This window comes from Pinus tabuliformis, chromosome 8 (genome assembly GCF_031772625.1).
Source record: "Pinus tabuliformis cultivar Carrire ecotype Pingquan chromosome 8, CPIR1, whole genome shotgun sequence".
Taxonomy (NCBI): Eukaryota; Viridiplantae; Streptophyta; class Pinopsida; order Pinales; family Pinaceae; genus Pinus; species Pinus tabuliformis.
Window position 1 is genome coordinate 1,801,071,532 of NC_142294.1, and position 20,253 is coordinate 1,801,091,784.

General features: G+C 37.2%; 1 protein-coding gene across 1 annotated transcript in view; it reads right to left on the reverse strand.

Moving 5' to 3' along the window:
- LOC149243428 (pectate lyase 1-like) overlaps positions 1–20,195 on the reverse strand; it is a 55,772-nt gene extending 35,577 nt beyond the window's left edge. The window contains exons 1-3 of the mRNA XM_089371209.1: positions 19,521–20,195; positions 19,263–19,363; positions 18,662–18,897 (exon numbers count right to left, since the gene is read on the reverse strand). Coding sequence (XP_089227335.1) covers positions 18,662–18,897; positions 19,263–19,363; positions 19,521–20,195 — 1,012 coding nt within the window. The remainder of the gene's footprint in view (positions 1–18,661; positions 18,898–19,262; positions 19,364–19,520) is intronic.
- Between the last annotated feature and the right edge of the window lie 58 nt (positions 20,196–20,253).

Below are 20,253 nucleotides of genomic sequence, written 5' to 3' on the forward strand. Positions count from 1 at the left end.
TTGGGCCAATGATTGGGTGCCATGTGGCACCCTAGGATTGTCCAAAATTTTGTTAGGGCCGAACTAGATTCCACAGGGTTTGAACACAAGACCTATTGGAAATCAACACAGTACTCTACCAAGGCGTTGTCGGTGGGACTTAACCACTATTCTTGACAAGCGCTATTTTATTTTTTGATAGTTTTGCATTGGGGAATGGGGTCGGGGCTAAGCCCTTGGCCTCCGGTCACCTCACACCCTCGAGACCGTAAGCAAAGGGAGCCAAGGGCTTGAGGCTTAATCCTAGCCTAAGGTTTCAGAGCCATGGTATATAACCACAGTGAAATGAGAATGGCGTTAATGAAAGGTCCATGGGATAAGGCCCAGGATGAGGTTCCATGGCCATCCATGGGACCAAGCCTCGACAGAACAAAGAGCTCACAAGAAGGGGGCTCGGGACAAGCCCCTATCCCAGGTCTTATGGAGCAGTTCGGGACCATGGGCGTGAGAGATAAGGTTCTAAGCGATGTGGCACAGGTTTCTTGGGCCAACCCTAGGTTATGTGGGGTAATAGAACCATGGCCCGGGAATGTGGGGCCTATTTTGATGGGGGCGGGCGGCTAGCCCTAGTCCCTGGGTACATGGTCCCATGTGGTCCTAATCTTCCGTCCATATGGGTCATTGGGAATTTAATAAGATCAACAAATTTCATTTGAAACGATGCGAATCTTGCTGGCGATGGGCGAAAATGTTGCTTGGCGGTTCTAGAAAGGTGGAATTCGTAGAACAGTTAGCAGGGGAGTCCAGTTTGTAGAGCAGTTAGCAACAAAACTTCTCTAGAGCATAAATTTCTCATTTTTTGGCCAAATTGAGCCCAAAAAGAGCCCAAATTGGGGTTTTTGACTGTTTTGGAGCCATTGGAGACATTATTTTTATATTCTGAGCATTGTAAATCCATGAAATCACATATTTGAGCACTTAATGAAAGAGGCCCAACATTGGAAGTTGGACTAGGAGATGTAGCCCAAGAGGGGTGAAATCCTTTATCATTTTGTTGTCTTTTGTTGCTATGTATGGTATATTTGTCTCTATTTTTATGTTGCAAACTAAGTTTAAAAACCATTAATTTATGTACTTTTGAAAATTGATCCATTTCCTAAAAGACATAAAAATTTACTTGCAAATTTTCCATAAACCTTCAAGTTTTTAATTAAAATTAGGGAGATAAGAGATTTCTCTCGTACTTTAACACACCCGCAATCACAAACATCGAAGAAACCCAAAATTCATAGATGCAAATAAAAGTGAAAACCCAAGAGCTATAACATCGTAGGAAACTAGAAGGTAAATTAACACCTTTAAAACTAGATGGAAAAAGTACTTGTGTACCAAACCCCACAAACCAAAACCATAAAATTAAAGGATATACATGTAGAACCAAAGCCCTGAAGTGACAAGGTGGGAATAACTGCCACCAATTCAAAGGATGGACTAGCCCCTGAGTAATGAATAAACAATACAGAAAACATTGGCCCTTTCTTGTACTCCTGAAAATGTAAGGACGTGACTAAATGACTGGCATCTTGACAATGGAAAAAGAGCTAACCAGAAAATGATGAAGGTAAGGAAAGAAGATACCCCTAGATCTTGAGTATACTTTATACATAAATTAAGAGAAACTTGGCGAGGAGAAACTCTCTTCACCACCCCAGGTAACATTGCAATGTCGCCACCCTGGTAAAACGCCCATGCATTTATAATGGAGGGACGATGTCTTAGGACCCAATGATAAAAGGAATTTACCATAGTGTGGGAGGTCTAGGTATGGACATGTGTAAGTCTTGACACATAGTTTAAAACCCACATTCCTCCCATACTTCATGCGCTAATTAATGAGCTCAAAAAATGCATGCCAGGGTCTCCCAAGGTAATAACTAATCTACCTAGCAAAAACTGATCCATATCAAATGTTGAATGATAATCGAGGATTCGAAATAGAATGTCGTACCAACCCCCCCCCCCCCCCCCCCCCCCCCCCCCACCCCCAAATACTACCAATTCTAGGCATTTAGTATAACGGGACTGGGGAAGATGACCCCAATCCTGGGAATGGGGTGATCTAGGTGGCTCCAAAAATGCTTAAAATTCAAAGATGACTCTAGAAAAGATAAAAAATTAAGGTCCTTGGATTGTAACAAAAAATAGGATTAGTCACAAGCTTTCCAATCATGTAGATGACACTAAAATCCGAGTTTGTATAAGAAAGTTATTGCAGTTTGAAGTTTGTACCCAAAAAAAAGAAGTCAAAGTCAAAATTCAACCAGAGAGTGCCAGGTGTCACCCCCACAGGCTTCCACGTGGAAGCCCAATCAACAAACTAGGTGGAGTACAGTAGGTTATGTGGCAATATCACAATTCAACACATGGCATGTAGGTGACAAAAGTGGTATATTATGATGTAGACCAATGAGAACCTGCCACATGGCCCAATCACATGGTGCCACATAGTACCTCAAATTAGGCCCAAGTGGCCTTGGCATGGTGCAACCTACATTTTTGTCTTATTCTCATGGTTTGGGGAGTTTTTTTTTATTCTTATGGTTGGGGGAGTCGTTACAATGTGGTCATTTGTATACCATATATTATATGGTTTGAAAACTATATTAAAACCAAAATTGGGAGTCTATGGATTTTGAACCCAAAACCTCTCCAACAACAAGTAACTTATTTTTACTATGCCCACCATTATTCCAACCACATACTTTGTCTTATTCACCCTCACACTTTGTTATAAAATGTCATTCAAATGGTTCAAAGGGAACCATGGAAAATACATGATAGATGAGGGCACACGTAGGCCAATGAAGAGATGAATCTCAAGAAGATTCTAGGAATACTATTAGAGTATGCGTTAGGGAATATTTCAAAGAATATTATCTATGAGGAATCCTTGAGAAATATTTAAGATTCCCTGGTGGAAATTTTGAAGGTGTCATAAATATGTCGAGTTTATACTCATTTGAAGTAGTTTTTCACAAGGAACATGATGACATAATCAGTTTCTTCATCTTAGTAGCTGAATTTCAGTCAACTCGAAGAAGAGATTCTTTGAGAAATGTTTGATATTCTTGGGGAGAGCATATTTGATCGAGTCAGAAAGGGGTCAAGTTTATAGTCACATTTCACGGTTTTTCGCAAGTAACGAGATGGTGTAGGAAGTTCCTTCATCTGAGTAGCTTATTTTCATGCCATCACCCAGGCTTGGAGGTATAAGATGCATTGTTGATATGTCTTCATTTGATTTTTGCTGAGATGATGATTTGATGTTGAGATCCCTGTTTTCCATTTTATTGGAGGATCCTTGTATGCCACTTCATGTGAGAGTTTGTTATTTTGTCATGTTGAAGGATAGAATTTTATGAGTGAGAGTTCTTATAGAATAACGTCTCGTGGAGAGACATGCCACTCTAGTTAAGGGAGTTCTTCATTGTACTGACAAAGAACACATCATGTATTCATCATCACCTTCCAACAATTAATGAAGCAGCCTCCCCAATATTGACATCAGGCCCAGAGACATAACCTGCACTAGGTGAACTCCGTTATCAAGTTGTGTGTGTTCTTTGATTTGATGGTTTCATTTATGTTTCATCTCCTTTAAATTATGCACATCTGGTTTTCCATACTCTCTCACATGCAATTATTCTAACATCACAGAAGTAAAAAGATCTTGTTTAATTTCAGTAGCTGAGAGAATATGGATCAAGTTTAGTATGAGAGATAGTCTTCTGTTGACGTGAATTGCAAGTGCATGATAACCAAGGAAAATATCCAAAGAGGTGAAGGAAAACTTAAGTCCTTTGATACAAAAGAGGGGCATGCAACATGAAGAAAGAAAATGGTAGATGAAGATGTTCGGTTGGAGGAAGCTTGAAATTATCAAAATGCCTTCTACGCCATGGCAGAAAAAGTGGACACATTATTTTCAGAGTATGAGAAGACAATGGAGAAATTAGAGAAGAAGGAAGGACCAGATGATCATGCCCCAATGAATCATAAAGGAGGGGGAGAAGAGCCTCCTGAACCTCCCTCTCCATCTTCCAGTGAAAGTTCTTCTTCTTCCTCCTCTCGTCATTATAGAGGTAGAAAAAATCATAAAAAAACCTTTTTTATAGTTGGATGTCAAGTTTGATTTAATTGTGTTTAGTGGAGAATCTAATGCAAAAAATATAGATAACTGGATCAAACAGGTTGTATATTTCTGCATACAAAAAATCAAAGAGGATGAAGCCAAAATCTAGCTAGCATCCCTTGGATTGAGTGGCACTTCTTGATGGGCCTCTAAATGAGACATAAATTCAGGCCCATGCATTTAATTTAAAACATAAATTAAGGCCTATGACCATCCTTCAGCACATTAAACCTCTCTTTTTGCATTAGATAATTTATTTTTAACTTTAATATATTCATTAGAAAGGTTTATGAATAATTGAATATTTGTGCCTAATATTATTTATTTTTTGTGGAATATTATGAGAATATTGAGCAGATTATGAAGAGTTGGAGGAGGAGATAATTTAGGGACTTGTTCCCTACTACTTGAGGATCAATAATAAATAATAAGTCAACAAGATATTATGGAATTATGGCACAAATTGTGTAACTCCAATGATTGAGAAAATCTAGGAATGTGTTCCACTAATCAAGAGAGAAGATCCAATAATCAAGGGATTTCGGTGGAGAAAGCTTCCTCCATTCATGGGGAATGATTCTTAATAAATTTTTATAAGTACCAAATCAAATTTTCCTCTAGGGAATGATTGAGAAAATCTAGGAATGTGTTCCCTGCCATTTAATGCAAATTCCTAGTATTGAGGGCTAGATCCACTAATCAAGGGATTTTGGTGGGGAAAGCTTCCTCCATTCATGGGGAATGATTCCTAATCATTTTGTATAATTAACAAGTCGATTTTTCCTATATATAGTTTTTTATTAGTGTTCTTGTAGAGAGAGCTTGTATTTTTGCAGGTCCATTGTATTTTCTTGCAGGGATGTAATTCTATTGATGAAAATAATGAAGATTGGTGTCATATTCAACTTCTAAATCTTGTTCTCCTCCATAGGTCTCTGAGTTTCCTTGTGCTTGGAAATTCCATTAGCCTCAGATCAATTTTTGTATCATTTTATTTCCTTCTTTTCATTACTTATTCACAAGCATCTCGAGTTTTTATTTCTTTCTATTTCTTCATTTAGTATTAATGATTTTTTGTTGTAGGATTGAGTTAAATGTTTGATGTAAGTTCTTTTGCAGGATCACAAGCATTATTTCATCCTTGGAAAAGCTTTGGAAGTTCATAGTAATCATTGAGCTACTTGGATTAGTCTTCTTGTTCCCAAATCTAAATTTTTGGACCTCCTTTTTAGCAAAGAATAGTAAATTTATGCTATTTTTTAGAGAATGCTAACGAGCTTAAATTGACTTGATTCCACTTGAATTAGATCACAAAAACATTCTAGTTCATAAACAAATTACCCCATTGCATTTTCACTTTATTTGGTTAGGCATTTTTTAGATTTACTAGCTCACTAGTTCTTGAATTTTTGGACTTTCGACTAGTAATGGTTTTTTATTTTTTTAGCATGGGTTAATAGAGGTCTTTTTGAGTGATTCCACTTGGAATGGGGACCTAATACATCCTATTTAATAAAAAAGTTTGTCTCATCCAATTTGGATATGATTTTCTTGGTCATTCAATGAATTATAGTGAATCTGTACATCCTGTCGGAAACTTCTTCAACCATTTTGAGCAAATCCATCCATCTCCCAACTTTGGTTTTGAGTTCTGAGTGATCCTATGAATTTTATCACTCCATTACACCCATTTATCACCTTCCCTAAGCCTTCCATCACCACCAACACCTTCCATTTTTCTCTTGGCTGTATCTTGTAGGTTTTCAAGGGATCTTGTAGGTTTTTAGTACATCCTGTAGGTTTTCCTGAAATGGCCTGTTTTGAGGCTGAATTGAGATAAAACCTCTAGGAAGACACCAAAAGCCTCCCAAGGGTCTCCCACACCATCAAACCATCTCCTAACCCTTCCAGCCATCCTCCAACATCCTTAATTCACCCGCCACATCACCAAAAGAAATTAGTTTGGATACTTGATTTTGCATGAAAAGACAAAAAGACAAAAAAAAGATTTATTTCAGTCCCTTTACTTGCACATTAGTGATTTTTGATGCTTCTTACTTACATACTTGTATAATAGAATTTGGTTCATGATAATTTAGCATTATTGCAAAGCATAGTTTCCTGGCAGTTAATTAGGAAATGGTGTGACTTAGCATTGAATTTTCGTCTCTTTCCTTGTACTTTCTTTCTTGCAATAGGTTAAGGTTACATTTCGAACATTTCATTCTCTGCAATTAGTTTATGATTTGACTTTAGTACATGCACTCCATTGCATCATAACAACAAAGGAAGGACACATTGTATGCCGCACATATAGTGCCGATACCTCTTAAGTTTGTACGAACCCCGGGTTGATAAGTAAAGTTGGTAGCCTTGGGAGTTGCAACATTCTTGTTGCAATACAGAGGTTCATCACTTTTTGGTTCCGTTGCCGGGGAGGCATCAAAGTATGCATTTTTTCTTCCCTAGTTGATTCATTTCTTTTTAATTTTAGCAAAAACAAAAAATATTTTCATTAGGCATATTTAATTTCAATAGTAGAAAATTGCATTGCACTATAGTTTTCATTCAAACATAAAAACAAAAACAAAAATCTCCAACACCAACCCACCCCCCCATTTGATCACGTGGTGCAGTAAGAGCCACATCACCATTCACTTTTGCAGGTAGAAGAAGAAGATGGCAAAGAATGTAGAATAAATGGATGGAGATGATGACAATGAGGAAGATCCTCTTGGATTTCCCATTCAAGATATTGATATCAATGTGCACATGAAGAACACCCCTCCATCTTTTCTTCCAAAATTTCATGGTCTAAGGTCAAAGGATCCGGAAACCTTTCTCTTTGAATTTGAAATTGTTTGTAAATCTTATGGTTACTTATTAAAAACTCAAAAACTGAGATTGTTTCCAGCAACATTGAAGGATAGAGCTCTTAAATGGTTCATGAGTTTAGGAACTAATTCAATAAAATCATGGAATGATATGCAAAAGGTATTTCTAGAAAAATATAAAGATCATGATCTTAAAGAAGAAATATTTAGAATGAATCAAAGAGAAGATGAGAGTCTAGAGGATCTAATAGAGAGGTTCATGTATAATCTTAAGAGGGAAAAACTACATCATTTAGGATCCGACACATTAAAACCCTCTTACTTAGAACAATTAGGGATGAGTGGATTGATCTCCTTAATATCATAAGTAGAGGTGATGTATATCAATTATCATTTGAGGAAATTTGTGAAACATTCAAACACATATCAAGAGGAAAAGCAAGAGTAGGTAAATCAACATCAAGATCGATAAGTCAAGCTAATCCTGGAAATTTGTTTGATGACTTCAAAAAATAAATTCTTAACAATCTAACCAAACAAGTAGAAATGTTAAGAATACAAAATGAGCAAAAAGAAGATGTTTGTGTTGTCCATGTAGAATCACATGATGTTAAATGTTGCTCCTCATTACCAAGGTTGAAGGAAGTTCACCAAGAGGACAATGGAGCAAGTCAATTGCCAATGCAGCAATGTTATGTAGCTCCAAGAGGACCATGGCAGCCTATTCAGCCTGATATGATGCAAGAGCCTAATTCACAATTTCAAGCTTATGCACATCCACCTCAAAGTAATTGGAACACACCCTTTCCTTGGCAACATTGGCCATCTCAACCCCAAAACCAATCTTGGAAACAAGGTTGGAAAGGAACTTATGGGAGCCATCCACAATATCCTCAGTATTTTCCTCAATATCCTCCATACCCAACTCCATGTTATCCTTACCATTCACCTCCACCACAACCACAACCCCATCCACATCCATCTCAAATATACACTCCCACTCAACTACCTGTACCACCATTTCCAAACCCACACATTGAAGTAGCTCAGCCCACTTACAATGCTGAGGTACAAAACTTCCAAACATCTCCTCTTGAGCTCAATGGTATTCACCATAGCTCAGGAAGAGTATTGCAAAAAAGAGATTATCTTAATATCATTGAAGGACCACATCCAGAAGAAGAAGATTCAAATAAGAAGACCACAAAACCATGGGCTGCGATTGATGAAGAGAAAACATCAAAATCAGAGATCAAGAGAACTCCCTCATGGTTACCATCAAATCCTCCATGTATTCAAGAGAACAATCAGTGAAAGGAGGCAGATTTGAAGGTCATGGTAGAAGAAGACATGAAGAATGATCCAGATCAGCAAAAGGGCCAAGGACATCACAACTATATTGAAATATGGTTCCAAATAGTCACTAAGTTGCAGCATCACTCTCTTCCTCAACTATGTTTGATCCTTTCAAAGTCAAATCATTCGGTCTCTGAAATCCAGGTACATGTCAAAGCATACATTTCAAGCCTCCACATCATTTTGTCTGTCATCTTGATGTGCACATGGCTCCATTGGAATTATTCTTATACTTGAAAGTGATTTTGTTTTTCAAAGTAGGGTAGGGTAGAAAATAAAACTAAGGTGAAAACCTCCTTGGAGGCGCCTTAGATTGGCTCATTGATCGAAAACCTCCATGAGGCGGTCAATGGGTTGAAAAAAAAAGAAAAAAAAAGAGAAAGAAAAAGAAGATCCTAGGTGAAATCCCCCTTTGAGGCGCCTATGCAGACCTACTAGTTGAAAACCTCATTGAGGCGGCTAGTAGGCCTAAAAAAAAAGGAGAAAAATAAAAGAATCCTTGCTCCATGCATGCATGTACTCTCCAATATCTGCAAGCAACAAGAACAAGTTGGTACCAAAAGGAAAATTGGTCAAGCCTAGTCAAAATAAGTCAAATTTTGACTTTCTCCTACTTTGCTCAAATGCTCCAACAAGGCCAAGGCCATGCCAATCGATCACCCTCATCTATTTTCACCATCCACCCATCATTCTCAAGCTTCTACCACTCAATTTCCTTGATGTCCTAAAAAACTACAGGATGCTCTGTTTTACTACAGGATACAAAAATACATAGAGCAAAAATTTGTTTTTGCCATAACTTGAAAACCATGCATCCATTTGCCAAGCTATTTCAGGAGGAGATGCATATGGATGATGGTAACATGCTCAAGCAATTTCAACAAATTCCAATGCACGGTTTCCAAGAAATCGACCTCCATCACCTTCAGACATTTTTGCATTTTCTCGATATCCGTGTATCCATTTAAAAATCTATTTCATGGGGAGATGCATATGGATGATGGTAACATGCCCAAGAAATTTCAGCAAATTCTAGTGCACAGTTTCCAAGAAATTGGCCTCCATCACCTTCAACCATTTTTAGTTTTTCTCGAGATTCATGCATCCATTGACCAAACGTTTTCTATGGGGAGGTGCATAATGATGATGGAAACATGCTCAAAAAGTTTTAGCTCAATTCAGTCTACCTTATGGGAGATACGGACAAAACAAGTCATTGTCCCATAAACCTACAGGATACAGAACAACACCTATAGGATTGACAGTGAGTAGTTTTAAAGGAGATCCAGAGGTCAAAGAAGCTCCTCCAGAGCTTAGTAACAGCATCAGGATCATCAGCATCACCATCCAACACCTGCACATCAACATCAACTCAGCAGTAGCATGCATGTCTCTCCAACAACCATTAGGTAGGTACAGGTATGCAATATTCTTGACCTCTTCTCTTGAGAATATTATAGTTAGAAATTTGTTGTCAATGCATGAGAGATGAGGTTTTATAAACTAAGGATTGGTCAGTAGTCTCAACTGCCTTCAGCTAGTTAATTGCAACTCACTCCTTCACTCATGCAATGTTGAAAAGTCAAATTATGAAGGGTGATGATTTCAAGGAATGAGGAAAACAATTAAAAGAAGAAATTTTTGCAAATTCCAAGGTCACCATAGCACTCCAAGCCCTCCATCCACTTCATATTCACTATCTATTCATCATTCATCCATCCCATTTCATTCTTAAAAAAAAAATTAACAAATAGAGCAACCTCTCTATTTTCATGAAATTTCCATTTACAGGTCAGCAAGAAGGATGGTCAAAGAGCAAAGGAGGATCACAAAGAGACCCCTGTCACTCACATTTTTATTTTACCACTCATTACCATTCATTCCTCCACCATTTCTGTCATTTTTTCCACTACTTTACTTCAATTTACAAAGGGACTATGTTTTTTTATAGGATCCCCTTAAAACCTACAGGATGATCCTGTAAGAATTACAGTGACCCAGAAATCCTACAGGAGGCAGTCCTAAGGAAAATAAATGACTTTCTATGCCAATAAAATTTACCCCCTTTAGCATTCCATCACCATACCTTGTCCACCATCATCACCCCTGTATTCACCCTTAAAAACAAAATCAATTTCAAAAAAAAAAAATTCAATCTTCAAAAAGAAGGGAAATAGGGAGGAATAGATAGCATCACCTAAGTATTCCTTGTTCTCCACACTCCTAGTCTTTCTCTCCATCCATGTCACCATCTCAGCAAAGTGTATGATTAAGAGTTCTGAGGGAGAAGCAGCTACAGGACATCATGTAGTAGCCTATCCCATAGAATACAAATCATAACAACAGCAAGCCTCCAGCATGATGATCCAAGAGCAGAAGTAGCTCCAAAGCAGCACCACCACCACCATCTTCAACCACAGGTACCTACATAAACAAAGGAGTCATCAAAAAACAACAAGAAAGGGAAGAAGACTCTCATACAGTTAGAAGACCCTGAAAGAGGAGGAATGACTACTACAGGAAGGCAAAATGTTGCTACAAGAAGGAAGAAATGAACAAATTATGCTAAACCCCAAGATGGAAAATATTTTTCAGAGAAATCCAAGGCGATTAGGCAGTCACCTAGGCCACAAAAGAAAAGAATCTGAAGGCAACACAAATAAATAAGGCATTCACCATCAAAATAGAACTCAAACTACAGTGTTCCAAGATGTCTCCAATCTCTTTCTAGCTTTTGTCCAGGGCCTAAAAATGGGAGAAATGCATGGGAGTCAAGTTGAGGGTCTACCCTAACCTCAGTCTATCATTTATGCTCAAAACTAGTTTCCTGTAGTTTTAACAGGGTTTCCTGTAGGTTTCCTATAGTTTTGACAGGAATTACTATAGGATGTTCTAGTTCTCATCTAAAGGTAGTTTGAAGGTTTTAGAGGTGTCCAAATGGTGGAACAATGTAGCAAAAGGTTGATAAGGATATGGAAGACCTTGCTAAACTAAAAAAAATTCAAGTACTCATATTGAATAAGGGAAAGAGAGCAAGCTAATGGTCTCAAGGAACAATGATTTTTCTTTGAACAAATATGTTTTTTGGCTTGGCCTTGTAGAGCTTACAACCAAGATTCTTAATGCACAAGAGAGAGGCCACCAAGACCATGGATGAGGCACAATGAGGTCACTAAGCTGCTCAGAGGATGAGCAACACTTTCAGCAGGGGGGTATGATGGGCCTCTAAATTAGACATAAATTAAGGCCCATGCCTCTAATTTAAAACATAAATTAAGGCCTATGACCATCCTTCAGCACATTAAACCTCTCTTTTTGCATTAGATAATTTATTTTTAATTTTAGTATATTCATTAGGAAGGTTTATGAATAATTGAATATTTGTGCTTAATATTATTTATTTTTGTGGAATATTATGAGAATATTCGGCAGATTATAAAGAGTTGGAGGAGGAGATAATTTAGGGACTTGTTCCCTACTATCGGAGGATCAATAATAAATAATAATTCAACAAGATATTATGGAATTATGACACAAATTGTGGAACTCCAATGATTTAGAAAATCTAGGAATGTGTTCCACTAATTAAGGGAGCAGATCCACTAATCAAGGGATTTCGGTGGGGAAAATTCCTCCTTTCATGGGGAATGATTCTTAATCATTTTGTATAAGTACCAAGTCGAATTTTCCTCTAGGGAATGATTGAGAAAATCTAGGAATGTGTTCCCTGCCATTTAATGCAAATTCCTAGTATTGGGGACTAGATCCACTGATCAAGGGATTTTGGTGGGGAAAGCTTCCTCCATTAATGGGGAATGATTCCTAGTCATTTTTTATAAGTACCAAGTCGAATTTTCCTCTAGATATAGTTTTCCATTAGTGTTCTTATGGAGAGAGCTTGTATTTTTGCAGGTCCATTGTATTTTCTTGCAGGGATGTAATTCTATTGATGAAAATAATGAAGATTGGTGTCATATTCAGCTTTTAAACCTTGTTCTCCTCCATAGGTATCTAAGTTTCCTTGGGCTTGGCCATCCCTTTTTGTATCATTTTCTTTCCTTATTTTCATTGCTTATTCACATGCATCTCTAGCTTTTATTTATTTCTATTTCTGCATTTAGTATTAATGATTTCTTGTTGTAGGATTGAGTTAAATGGTTTATGTAAGTTCTTTTGCAGGATCATAAACATTATTTCATCCTTGGAAAATCTTTGGAAGTTCATAGTAATCATTGAGCTGCTTGGATTAGTCTTCTTATTCCCAAATCTAAATTGCTAGACCTCCTTTTTAGCAAAGAACAATAAATTTCTGCTATTTTTTAGAGCATGTTAACGAGCTTCAATCAACTTTATTCCACTTGCATTAGATCACAAAAACATTCTAGATTATAAAAAAAATTACCCCATTTCATTTTCACTTGATTTGGTTAGGAATTTTTTAGATTTACTAGCTCACTACTTCTCGAATTTCTAGACTTTCGACTAGTAATGCTTTTTTAAAAAAAAATTTAGCATGGATTAACAGAGGTATTTTTGAGTGATTCCACTTGGAATGGGGGCCTAATACATCCTAGTTAATAACAAAATTTGTCCCATCCAATTTGGATTTGATTTTCTTGGTCATTCAATGAATTATAGTGAATCTGTACATCCTGTAGGAAACTTCTCCAACCTTTTTGAGAAAATCCATCCATCTCCCAGCTTTGGTTTTGAGTTCTAAGTGATCCTAGGAATTTTATCACTCCATTACACCCATCTACCACCTTCCCTAAGCCTTCCATCACCTCCAACACCTTCCATTTTTCTCTTGGCTATATCCTGTAGGTTTTCAGGGGATCCTGTAGGTTTTTAGTACATCCTGTAGGTTTTCTTGAAATGGCCTCTTTTGAGGCCGAATTGAGAGAAAAACTCTAGGAAGTCACCAAAAACATCCCAAGAGTCTCCCACACCATACAAACATTTCCTAACCCTTCCAGCCATCCTCGAACATTCTTAATTCACCTGCCACATCACCAAAATAAATTAGTTTGCATACTTGATTTTGCGTGAAAAGACAAAAAGACAAAAACAAGATTTATTTTAGTCCCTTTACTTGCACATTAGTGATGTTTGATGCTTCTTACTTCCATACTTATGTAGTAGCATTTGGTTCATGATAATTTAGCATTATTTCAAAGCATAAGTTCTTAGCAGTTAATTAGGAAATGGTGTGATTTAGCATTGAATTTCTGTCTCTTTCTTTGTACTTTCTTTCTTGCAATAGGTTAAGGTTCTATTTCGAACTTTTCATTCTATGCAATTAGTTTAGGATTTGACTTTAGTACATGCACTCTATTACATCATGACAATAGAGGAAGGACACATTGTATGCCGCACATATAGTGTCGATACCTCTTAAGTTTGTATGAACCCTGGGTTGATAAGTAAAGTCAGTAGCCTTGGGAGTCGCAACATTCTTGTTGCAATACCGAGGCTCATCACTTCTCTCATCTGGTGGGAAGGAAATTTGTAGAAATGTGGTAAGAATAGTCATAAACTTATTTCATCTTGGTCTGAGCTTGTTTCTGCTTTAAGAGGACAATTTTACCCATTGGGTTATAGACAAAAGGCCATGATGGATTGGAAACATTTGAAACAAATTAAAGGACAACATGTTCAAAATTTTATAGAGGAGTTTAGGAAACATGCATTAAAATTGAATGTTCCATTAGAATCTCTTGAAACATTGATGAAATGCATTGGCTCATTGCATGGTTATTTGCATCATTCATTGTAATTAAGTTAAACCTCAAACTCTTGATGAAGCTAGTGTGAATGTTGTACATCTTGAAACCGGGGGGAGGCATGAGCAAGATTACCACCCAAAGAGGGCAACAATAGCTAAGAGAAGAAGAAAATCCCTCTTGTACTCATTCTGAGAAAGAAGAGCATGATGAGGAGCATTGTTGGAAATTGCATCCACAATTGAGGCCAAAGAGGAATGACATAAAAGAGAAGCATAAGACAGTTGGAATTATGCAACAAGACCAAGAATCAGAATCATAGGATGATGAGAAGATTACAACTGCAAGATTTGCAAGCATTGGACCAATTGAATTGGGATCAGACTCAGGTGATGAGATGAAGATTGTAACTCTTGAGATTGTAGAAGATGGACCTATCGATCTGGGATCTGATTAAGGTGATGAGGCAAATATTTCAGCAGATGTTGTGCCAAAAATGAGGAGGGCACCAAATGTTACATGGCTCCAAGAACTCAAAGAGATCAACCAAAGTATTAAACCAGAGAATGTTGAACTAAGGAGACTCCTACAAGAAGATGAGGAGGAGAAACATGAGTTACGACATTAGTTACAAGCCAAGGAGGAGGCCTTGGAAAAGTTGCAACATAACAAGCCTGAGGTAAAAAGTGACTATTCAAATTTATGTTCTTTTTATGATGATGATTTCACTACTTTTTAGAAACATACTACAGGAATTGGATCAATATTGTTGAAGAAAATGGGGTATCAAGGAAAGGGCCTCGACATTAATGGCCAAGGTATCGTCAACCCCATCAAAGTAGAGGAATTGCCACATTATGCAGGACTTGGTTATGTCAGAAAATAGGTTGAAGAATGCTCCAAGACAACTAGTTACCAAACAATAATAGATTATAGGAGCACCTCATCACATTCCAGTGATAATGAGGATTCCATGGGCACCTATCAAAGGTGCACAAAGAATAAGCATCCCAAGACGGTCCAAAAATTTTGGAGGAGAAAGAAGCATTGTAGTCACTGTAACAAGGATGGACATCAAAGTGCTACATGTCAAATACTCAGTGACCAGAACACACCTATGAAGTAACCAATTGGTAAAGATTTTCAACAAGCAAATCAACTCCAGAATGATGACCCATTCACTTTGATGAGTGAGAGATGGTTTTTTTAGAGACTGTAGCTTGTCATGGCCACATTTTTGTAAATCACATGTTGTGAAATGACTGTAAAGGTGATGAGGTGTTTTCCATCACTTATTAAAGCAACATGATGATGTTTTTGGCCTTTTTTTGATAGCTAGGGTATTGGTTTCTATTATGATTCTGATGTAAACTTGACCAAAGAGTGTGTTATAAACTCTTGACAAGTATGGGGTTTTCTTGGGTCATGATAGGTCATGTAATTGAACATGTATTTTGCAAGATGTACTACATATCTGCATATAGTATATGTGTCAGTTCATCACTTATGGCTTCGAAGGACAGAGGCCAAGGAGAAGGAAGTGTGGCCTATTAGGGAACTTGTTGTGTAGATGAGGGAGTAAATCAGATTGCAGATTATGTTTATGATTTTGGAGGACCAAAAGCTCCTTAGTGGGGAGAAATGATCTAGGTGGCTCCAAAAATTCTCATAATTCAAAGATGGCTATGGAAAAGCTAAAACAATCAAGGTCCTTTTATTGCAATAAAACTAGGATCATATCAAAGAGCTTGTCGCAAGATTTTTGACGATGCAAATGACAATGAAATCCGATTCTGGATGAAAAATTATTGTAGTTTGAAGTTTGTAAAAAATAGTAGAAAAAAATAAGAAGTCAAAAGTCAACTAGAGGGTGCCACATGGAACCTCCACAAGTTGCCACATGGCATCCCAATCAACAAAACAGGTGGACTACAATAGGTGTCATGGCAATATCACAAGTCAACACATGGCATGTAGGTGACAAAAGTGGCATATGATGTGGACCAATGAGAACCTGCCACATGGCCCAACCACATGGTGCCACATGGCACCTCAAATTAGGTCCAAGTGGCCTTGGCATGGTGCAACCTACATTTTTTTCTTATTCTCATGGTTTGGAGAGTCATTACGATATGGTCATAGGTATACCATCTATTATATGGTTTGAAAATTATATTAACACCAAAATTAGGAGTCCCTAGGTTTTGAACCCAAAACCTCTCCAACAACTTTGACTATGCCAACCACACACTTTGTCTTATTCACCCTCACAATTTGTTATAAAATTTCATTCAAATGGTTCAAAGGGAACCATGGAGAATACATGAGAGATGAGGGTACATGTATGCCAATGAAGACATGAATCTCAAGAAGATTCTAGGAATATTGTTAGACTATATGTTAGGGAATATTGTTAGAGTATATGTTAGGGAATATTTCAAAGAATGTTCTATATGAGGAATCCTCAAGGAGTCTTTAAGATTCCCTGTGGCATAATTTCTAAGGTGTCATAAATATGTTGAGTTTATACTCATTTGAACCAGTTTTTCATAAGGAACATGATGGAATAATCGATTTATTCATTTGAGTAGACGAAATTCAGTCAACCCGCAGAAGAGATCCTTTGAGGAATCTTTGAGGTTCCCTAGGAGACTAGATTTGACCAAGTCAGAAAGGGGTTGATTTTACAGTCATATTTCACAGTTTTTCTCAAGGAACATGGTGGTGTGGGTAGTTCTTTCATCTGAATAGCTAATGTTCATGTCGTCCCCAGACTTGTAGGTATAAGATGGATTGTTTCCATGTCTTCATTTGATTTTTGTTGAGATGATGATTTGATGTTGAAATCCTTGTTTGCCATTTTGTTGGACGATCCTTGTATGCCACTTCATGTGAGATTTTTTTATGTTTTCATGCTAAAGGAGAGATTTTTATGAGTGAGAATTCTTATAGCTGCTTTAGTTAATGAGTTATTCCTTGTATTGACAAAGAACACATCATGTATTCGTCATCATCTGCAACAATTAATGAAGCAACCTACCTAATCTTGACATCTAGCCCGTAGACGTAACCCACACTGGGTGAAATTTGTTATCAAGTTGTTTGTGTTCTTTAATTTGATGGTTTCCTTTATGTTTCCTCTCCTTTAAAGTATGCACATGTGGTTTTTTATACTCTTTCACATGCAATTATGCTAACATCACAGAAGTAAAATATATTCGTTAATTCTGGTAGCTGAGAGAATCTGGATCGTGGGATATATGCAACTCGATAACAAGGAGTTGACTGGTGTAGGGTGTGACATCCCAATTAATTTCATGTTTTCCTTTTCATTAATAAAATGTGTTTATTACATCATCATACTTTATTTCACATATAGTTCACTATAGATTTCTAGCCATCCCAACTAAAAATAGTTCAATCTAAATACATAGAAACATAGAAGTATCACAAATTCTATGACCAATTTGCATCTCTTCTCTCGCAGTTGTCAATGAGGTTGGAGCTATTGTTTGCGAAAGAAGACAAAGCGGCATGTAACATCACCGAAACCAAAGATAATAACATCTAATTTGCTCCAACAATGTTAAAGTCCATATCACAAGCCAACAATGTTAAAGGGCATATCACAAGTTAAATTCCTTGGATGCATGGACATGCCTTGTATTGGCAATTTGAGGCAGAAGCTGAAGATAAGATAAGAGGGTTAGATTGCATGTGAGTTTATGGAAACTTTCTTTGGTTGTCATTGTATCTTAAATCTAACTTATATAATGCCCATAGTAGGTAATAACATGGGTCTCCCTTATCTTAGTATCTTATTTCATGGATATGGAAGGCTATAACATGGGTCTCCCTTATCTTAGTATCTTATTTCATGGCTATGGAAGGCTATAACATGGGTCTCCCTTATTTTAGTATCATCTTAATTTATTTCATGGCCATAATAGGCTATACCATGGGTTTCCTCTATCTTTAAGTCAATGGGTGTTTCGCTATTGGAATTGAACACTTTAATTTTTTTGCTAATTAAATATTTTGATCGGATAGCCTAAATTGAAAGATGGTAGTGTATTCTCATTTTCACCACTCAATCAACTAATAAAATTTTAACTGATAACTTTATTGCATATATAAAATAAATAATTTATAATTTAAATATTGAAAAATAAAACTATTTACATCGACCTTTTACCTGTGAAATAAACAAGCAGAATGTCACCCCATATATATATGATCATTAACACTTATATGTGTGTGTGTGTGTGTGAGAGAGAGAGAGATCATTAACACTTTCGCCTTGCAATGAACATTTACAAACGTAAATGTGATATTCCACAAATTATAGGATGGTAAACCAACAATAACACCAAAATTGTTAGGCCATTTATATACACCATTGTTAACAAAAAAAATCAAGGTGTGTCGATACAATATTATTTATAGCCCTCAAACACAAGGCCTAGAGGGGATACAGGTGAGAGCTCCTACATCTCGAGTAATCTCTGGTACTAAGGTTGCATTGCTAATTGTAAATCCTTGCCTTCTCGTGTACATTGGAAAAGTGTTTCCCTTACCAGATGGAACAAAGTATGCTCCATTCACAAGCATATCACCTACTAACTCCCACAACCATCCCACAGTACAAGAAGAAGCATCACGCCGTGTCACCTGCGTCAGATTCTGGTCCTTTGGGGCCACCAATCGGTTTCCTTCACTTCTGATGGTGGGATGCATGCTTCCTCCATTTGCATATATTCCCCACCCTTCATAGTTGTTATTGGTGACATGCACGTATCCATATCTACACCTACCAGATTATTGAGTGATATCAAAATGGGACTGTGAGCGATATCAAAATGGGACTGTGTGAAGATTTAATTAACTTCACAGAAGTAATGGGTTTGAAACACTTTTATTTTTTTGACTTTGAAAAAAATAATTTTGTCTGTTTGTTTGGATCAAATTTACATGCTATTCACTTATGAGTTAGCAATAACCTACTATTCTTTTCCCTTTCAAATTTAACCAAATCAATAAAAAAACAAAACCATCCCGACCATTCAATCAACTAAGCGGGGATGGTCCTCAACATAATTATTGCTACCTGGTTTTAAAGTATATTCAAGCTGGGATTGTCTTAGTGCAAGGAGAGAAACCATGGGATGAACTTTGCTTGGCATCCTTTGCATGACACCTGGTCCAAAGTGGTTGTATGCAATAGTTACCTTCATGTTTTTATCACTTGCACAGTCATCGTTGTGGCCTAACAGCCTTACCTGCATGCCTTCATACAATGAAAGAGTATTTACCATCTCTACAAAATAATTAAAATGAAATGAAAGAGTATTTGCCATCTCTACAGAATAACTAAATGAAAATAGAATATTTACCATCTCTACAAAATATAGTATTGTAGATTTCTAGAATATTTACCTTGTCATGGTAAGTGAAGCGGTTGTTGGAAATAGTAATAGACGCGGAAGTGAGTGCAACATCAATGAGAACCTCTAGGAAGCTGGAGAGGGTGTTGTGATCGATCCATATATCTTTAGAACCAATGATAGTTATAGCATCTGGATCCTGTTTTGTCATCCAAGTGATGGACGCAGACTCTGTCACCTGAACATTACCCGCGACGCTGGGCTTACAGTCATGGATGTTCAATCCATGAACAATAATGTTGTGCACGTTGTGAAGGAAAATGCAAAGCCCATTACTGATCTCAACATTGACCCCTATTCCATCAATAGTCTTGTGGCTTGCAACAGAGAGGGGCATCTGAGGCTTTATGTTCATATATTTAGCAAAAAAAATCCACAGTGGATTCTTGCAGGTCACTCCATATCTCAAACTATTGGGCAACGGATTTGTGGGATTGTCATCAGGGGTGGTGGCGGTGTAGATCTTCCCTCCTTTTCCTCCATTGGTGGAGCTCTCGAAGCCCGCAACACAATCTGCCAACTTCATTTGATTCTGTGCCCAATTTTCATCTCTTCTCCAGCAGTTGTCAATGGTGTTGGAGCTTATGCTTGTAGAAAAATATAGGGAGGCATCCAACAACATCAAAATTAGAGCTAATAACATCCATGCTGCTCCAACAATGGCCATATGAGGACTTAAATTCATTCAATGCATGGATGTGCCTAGAATTTTAAACTTGAGGCAA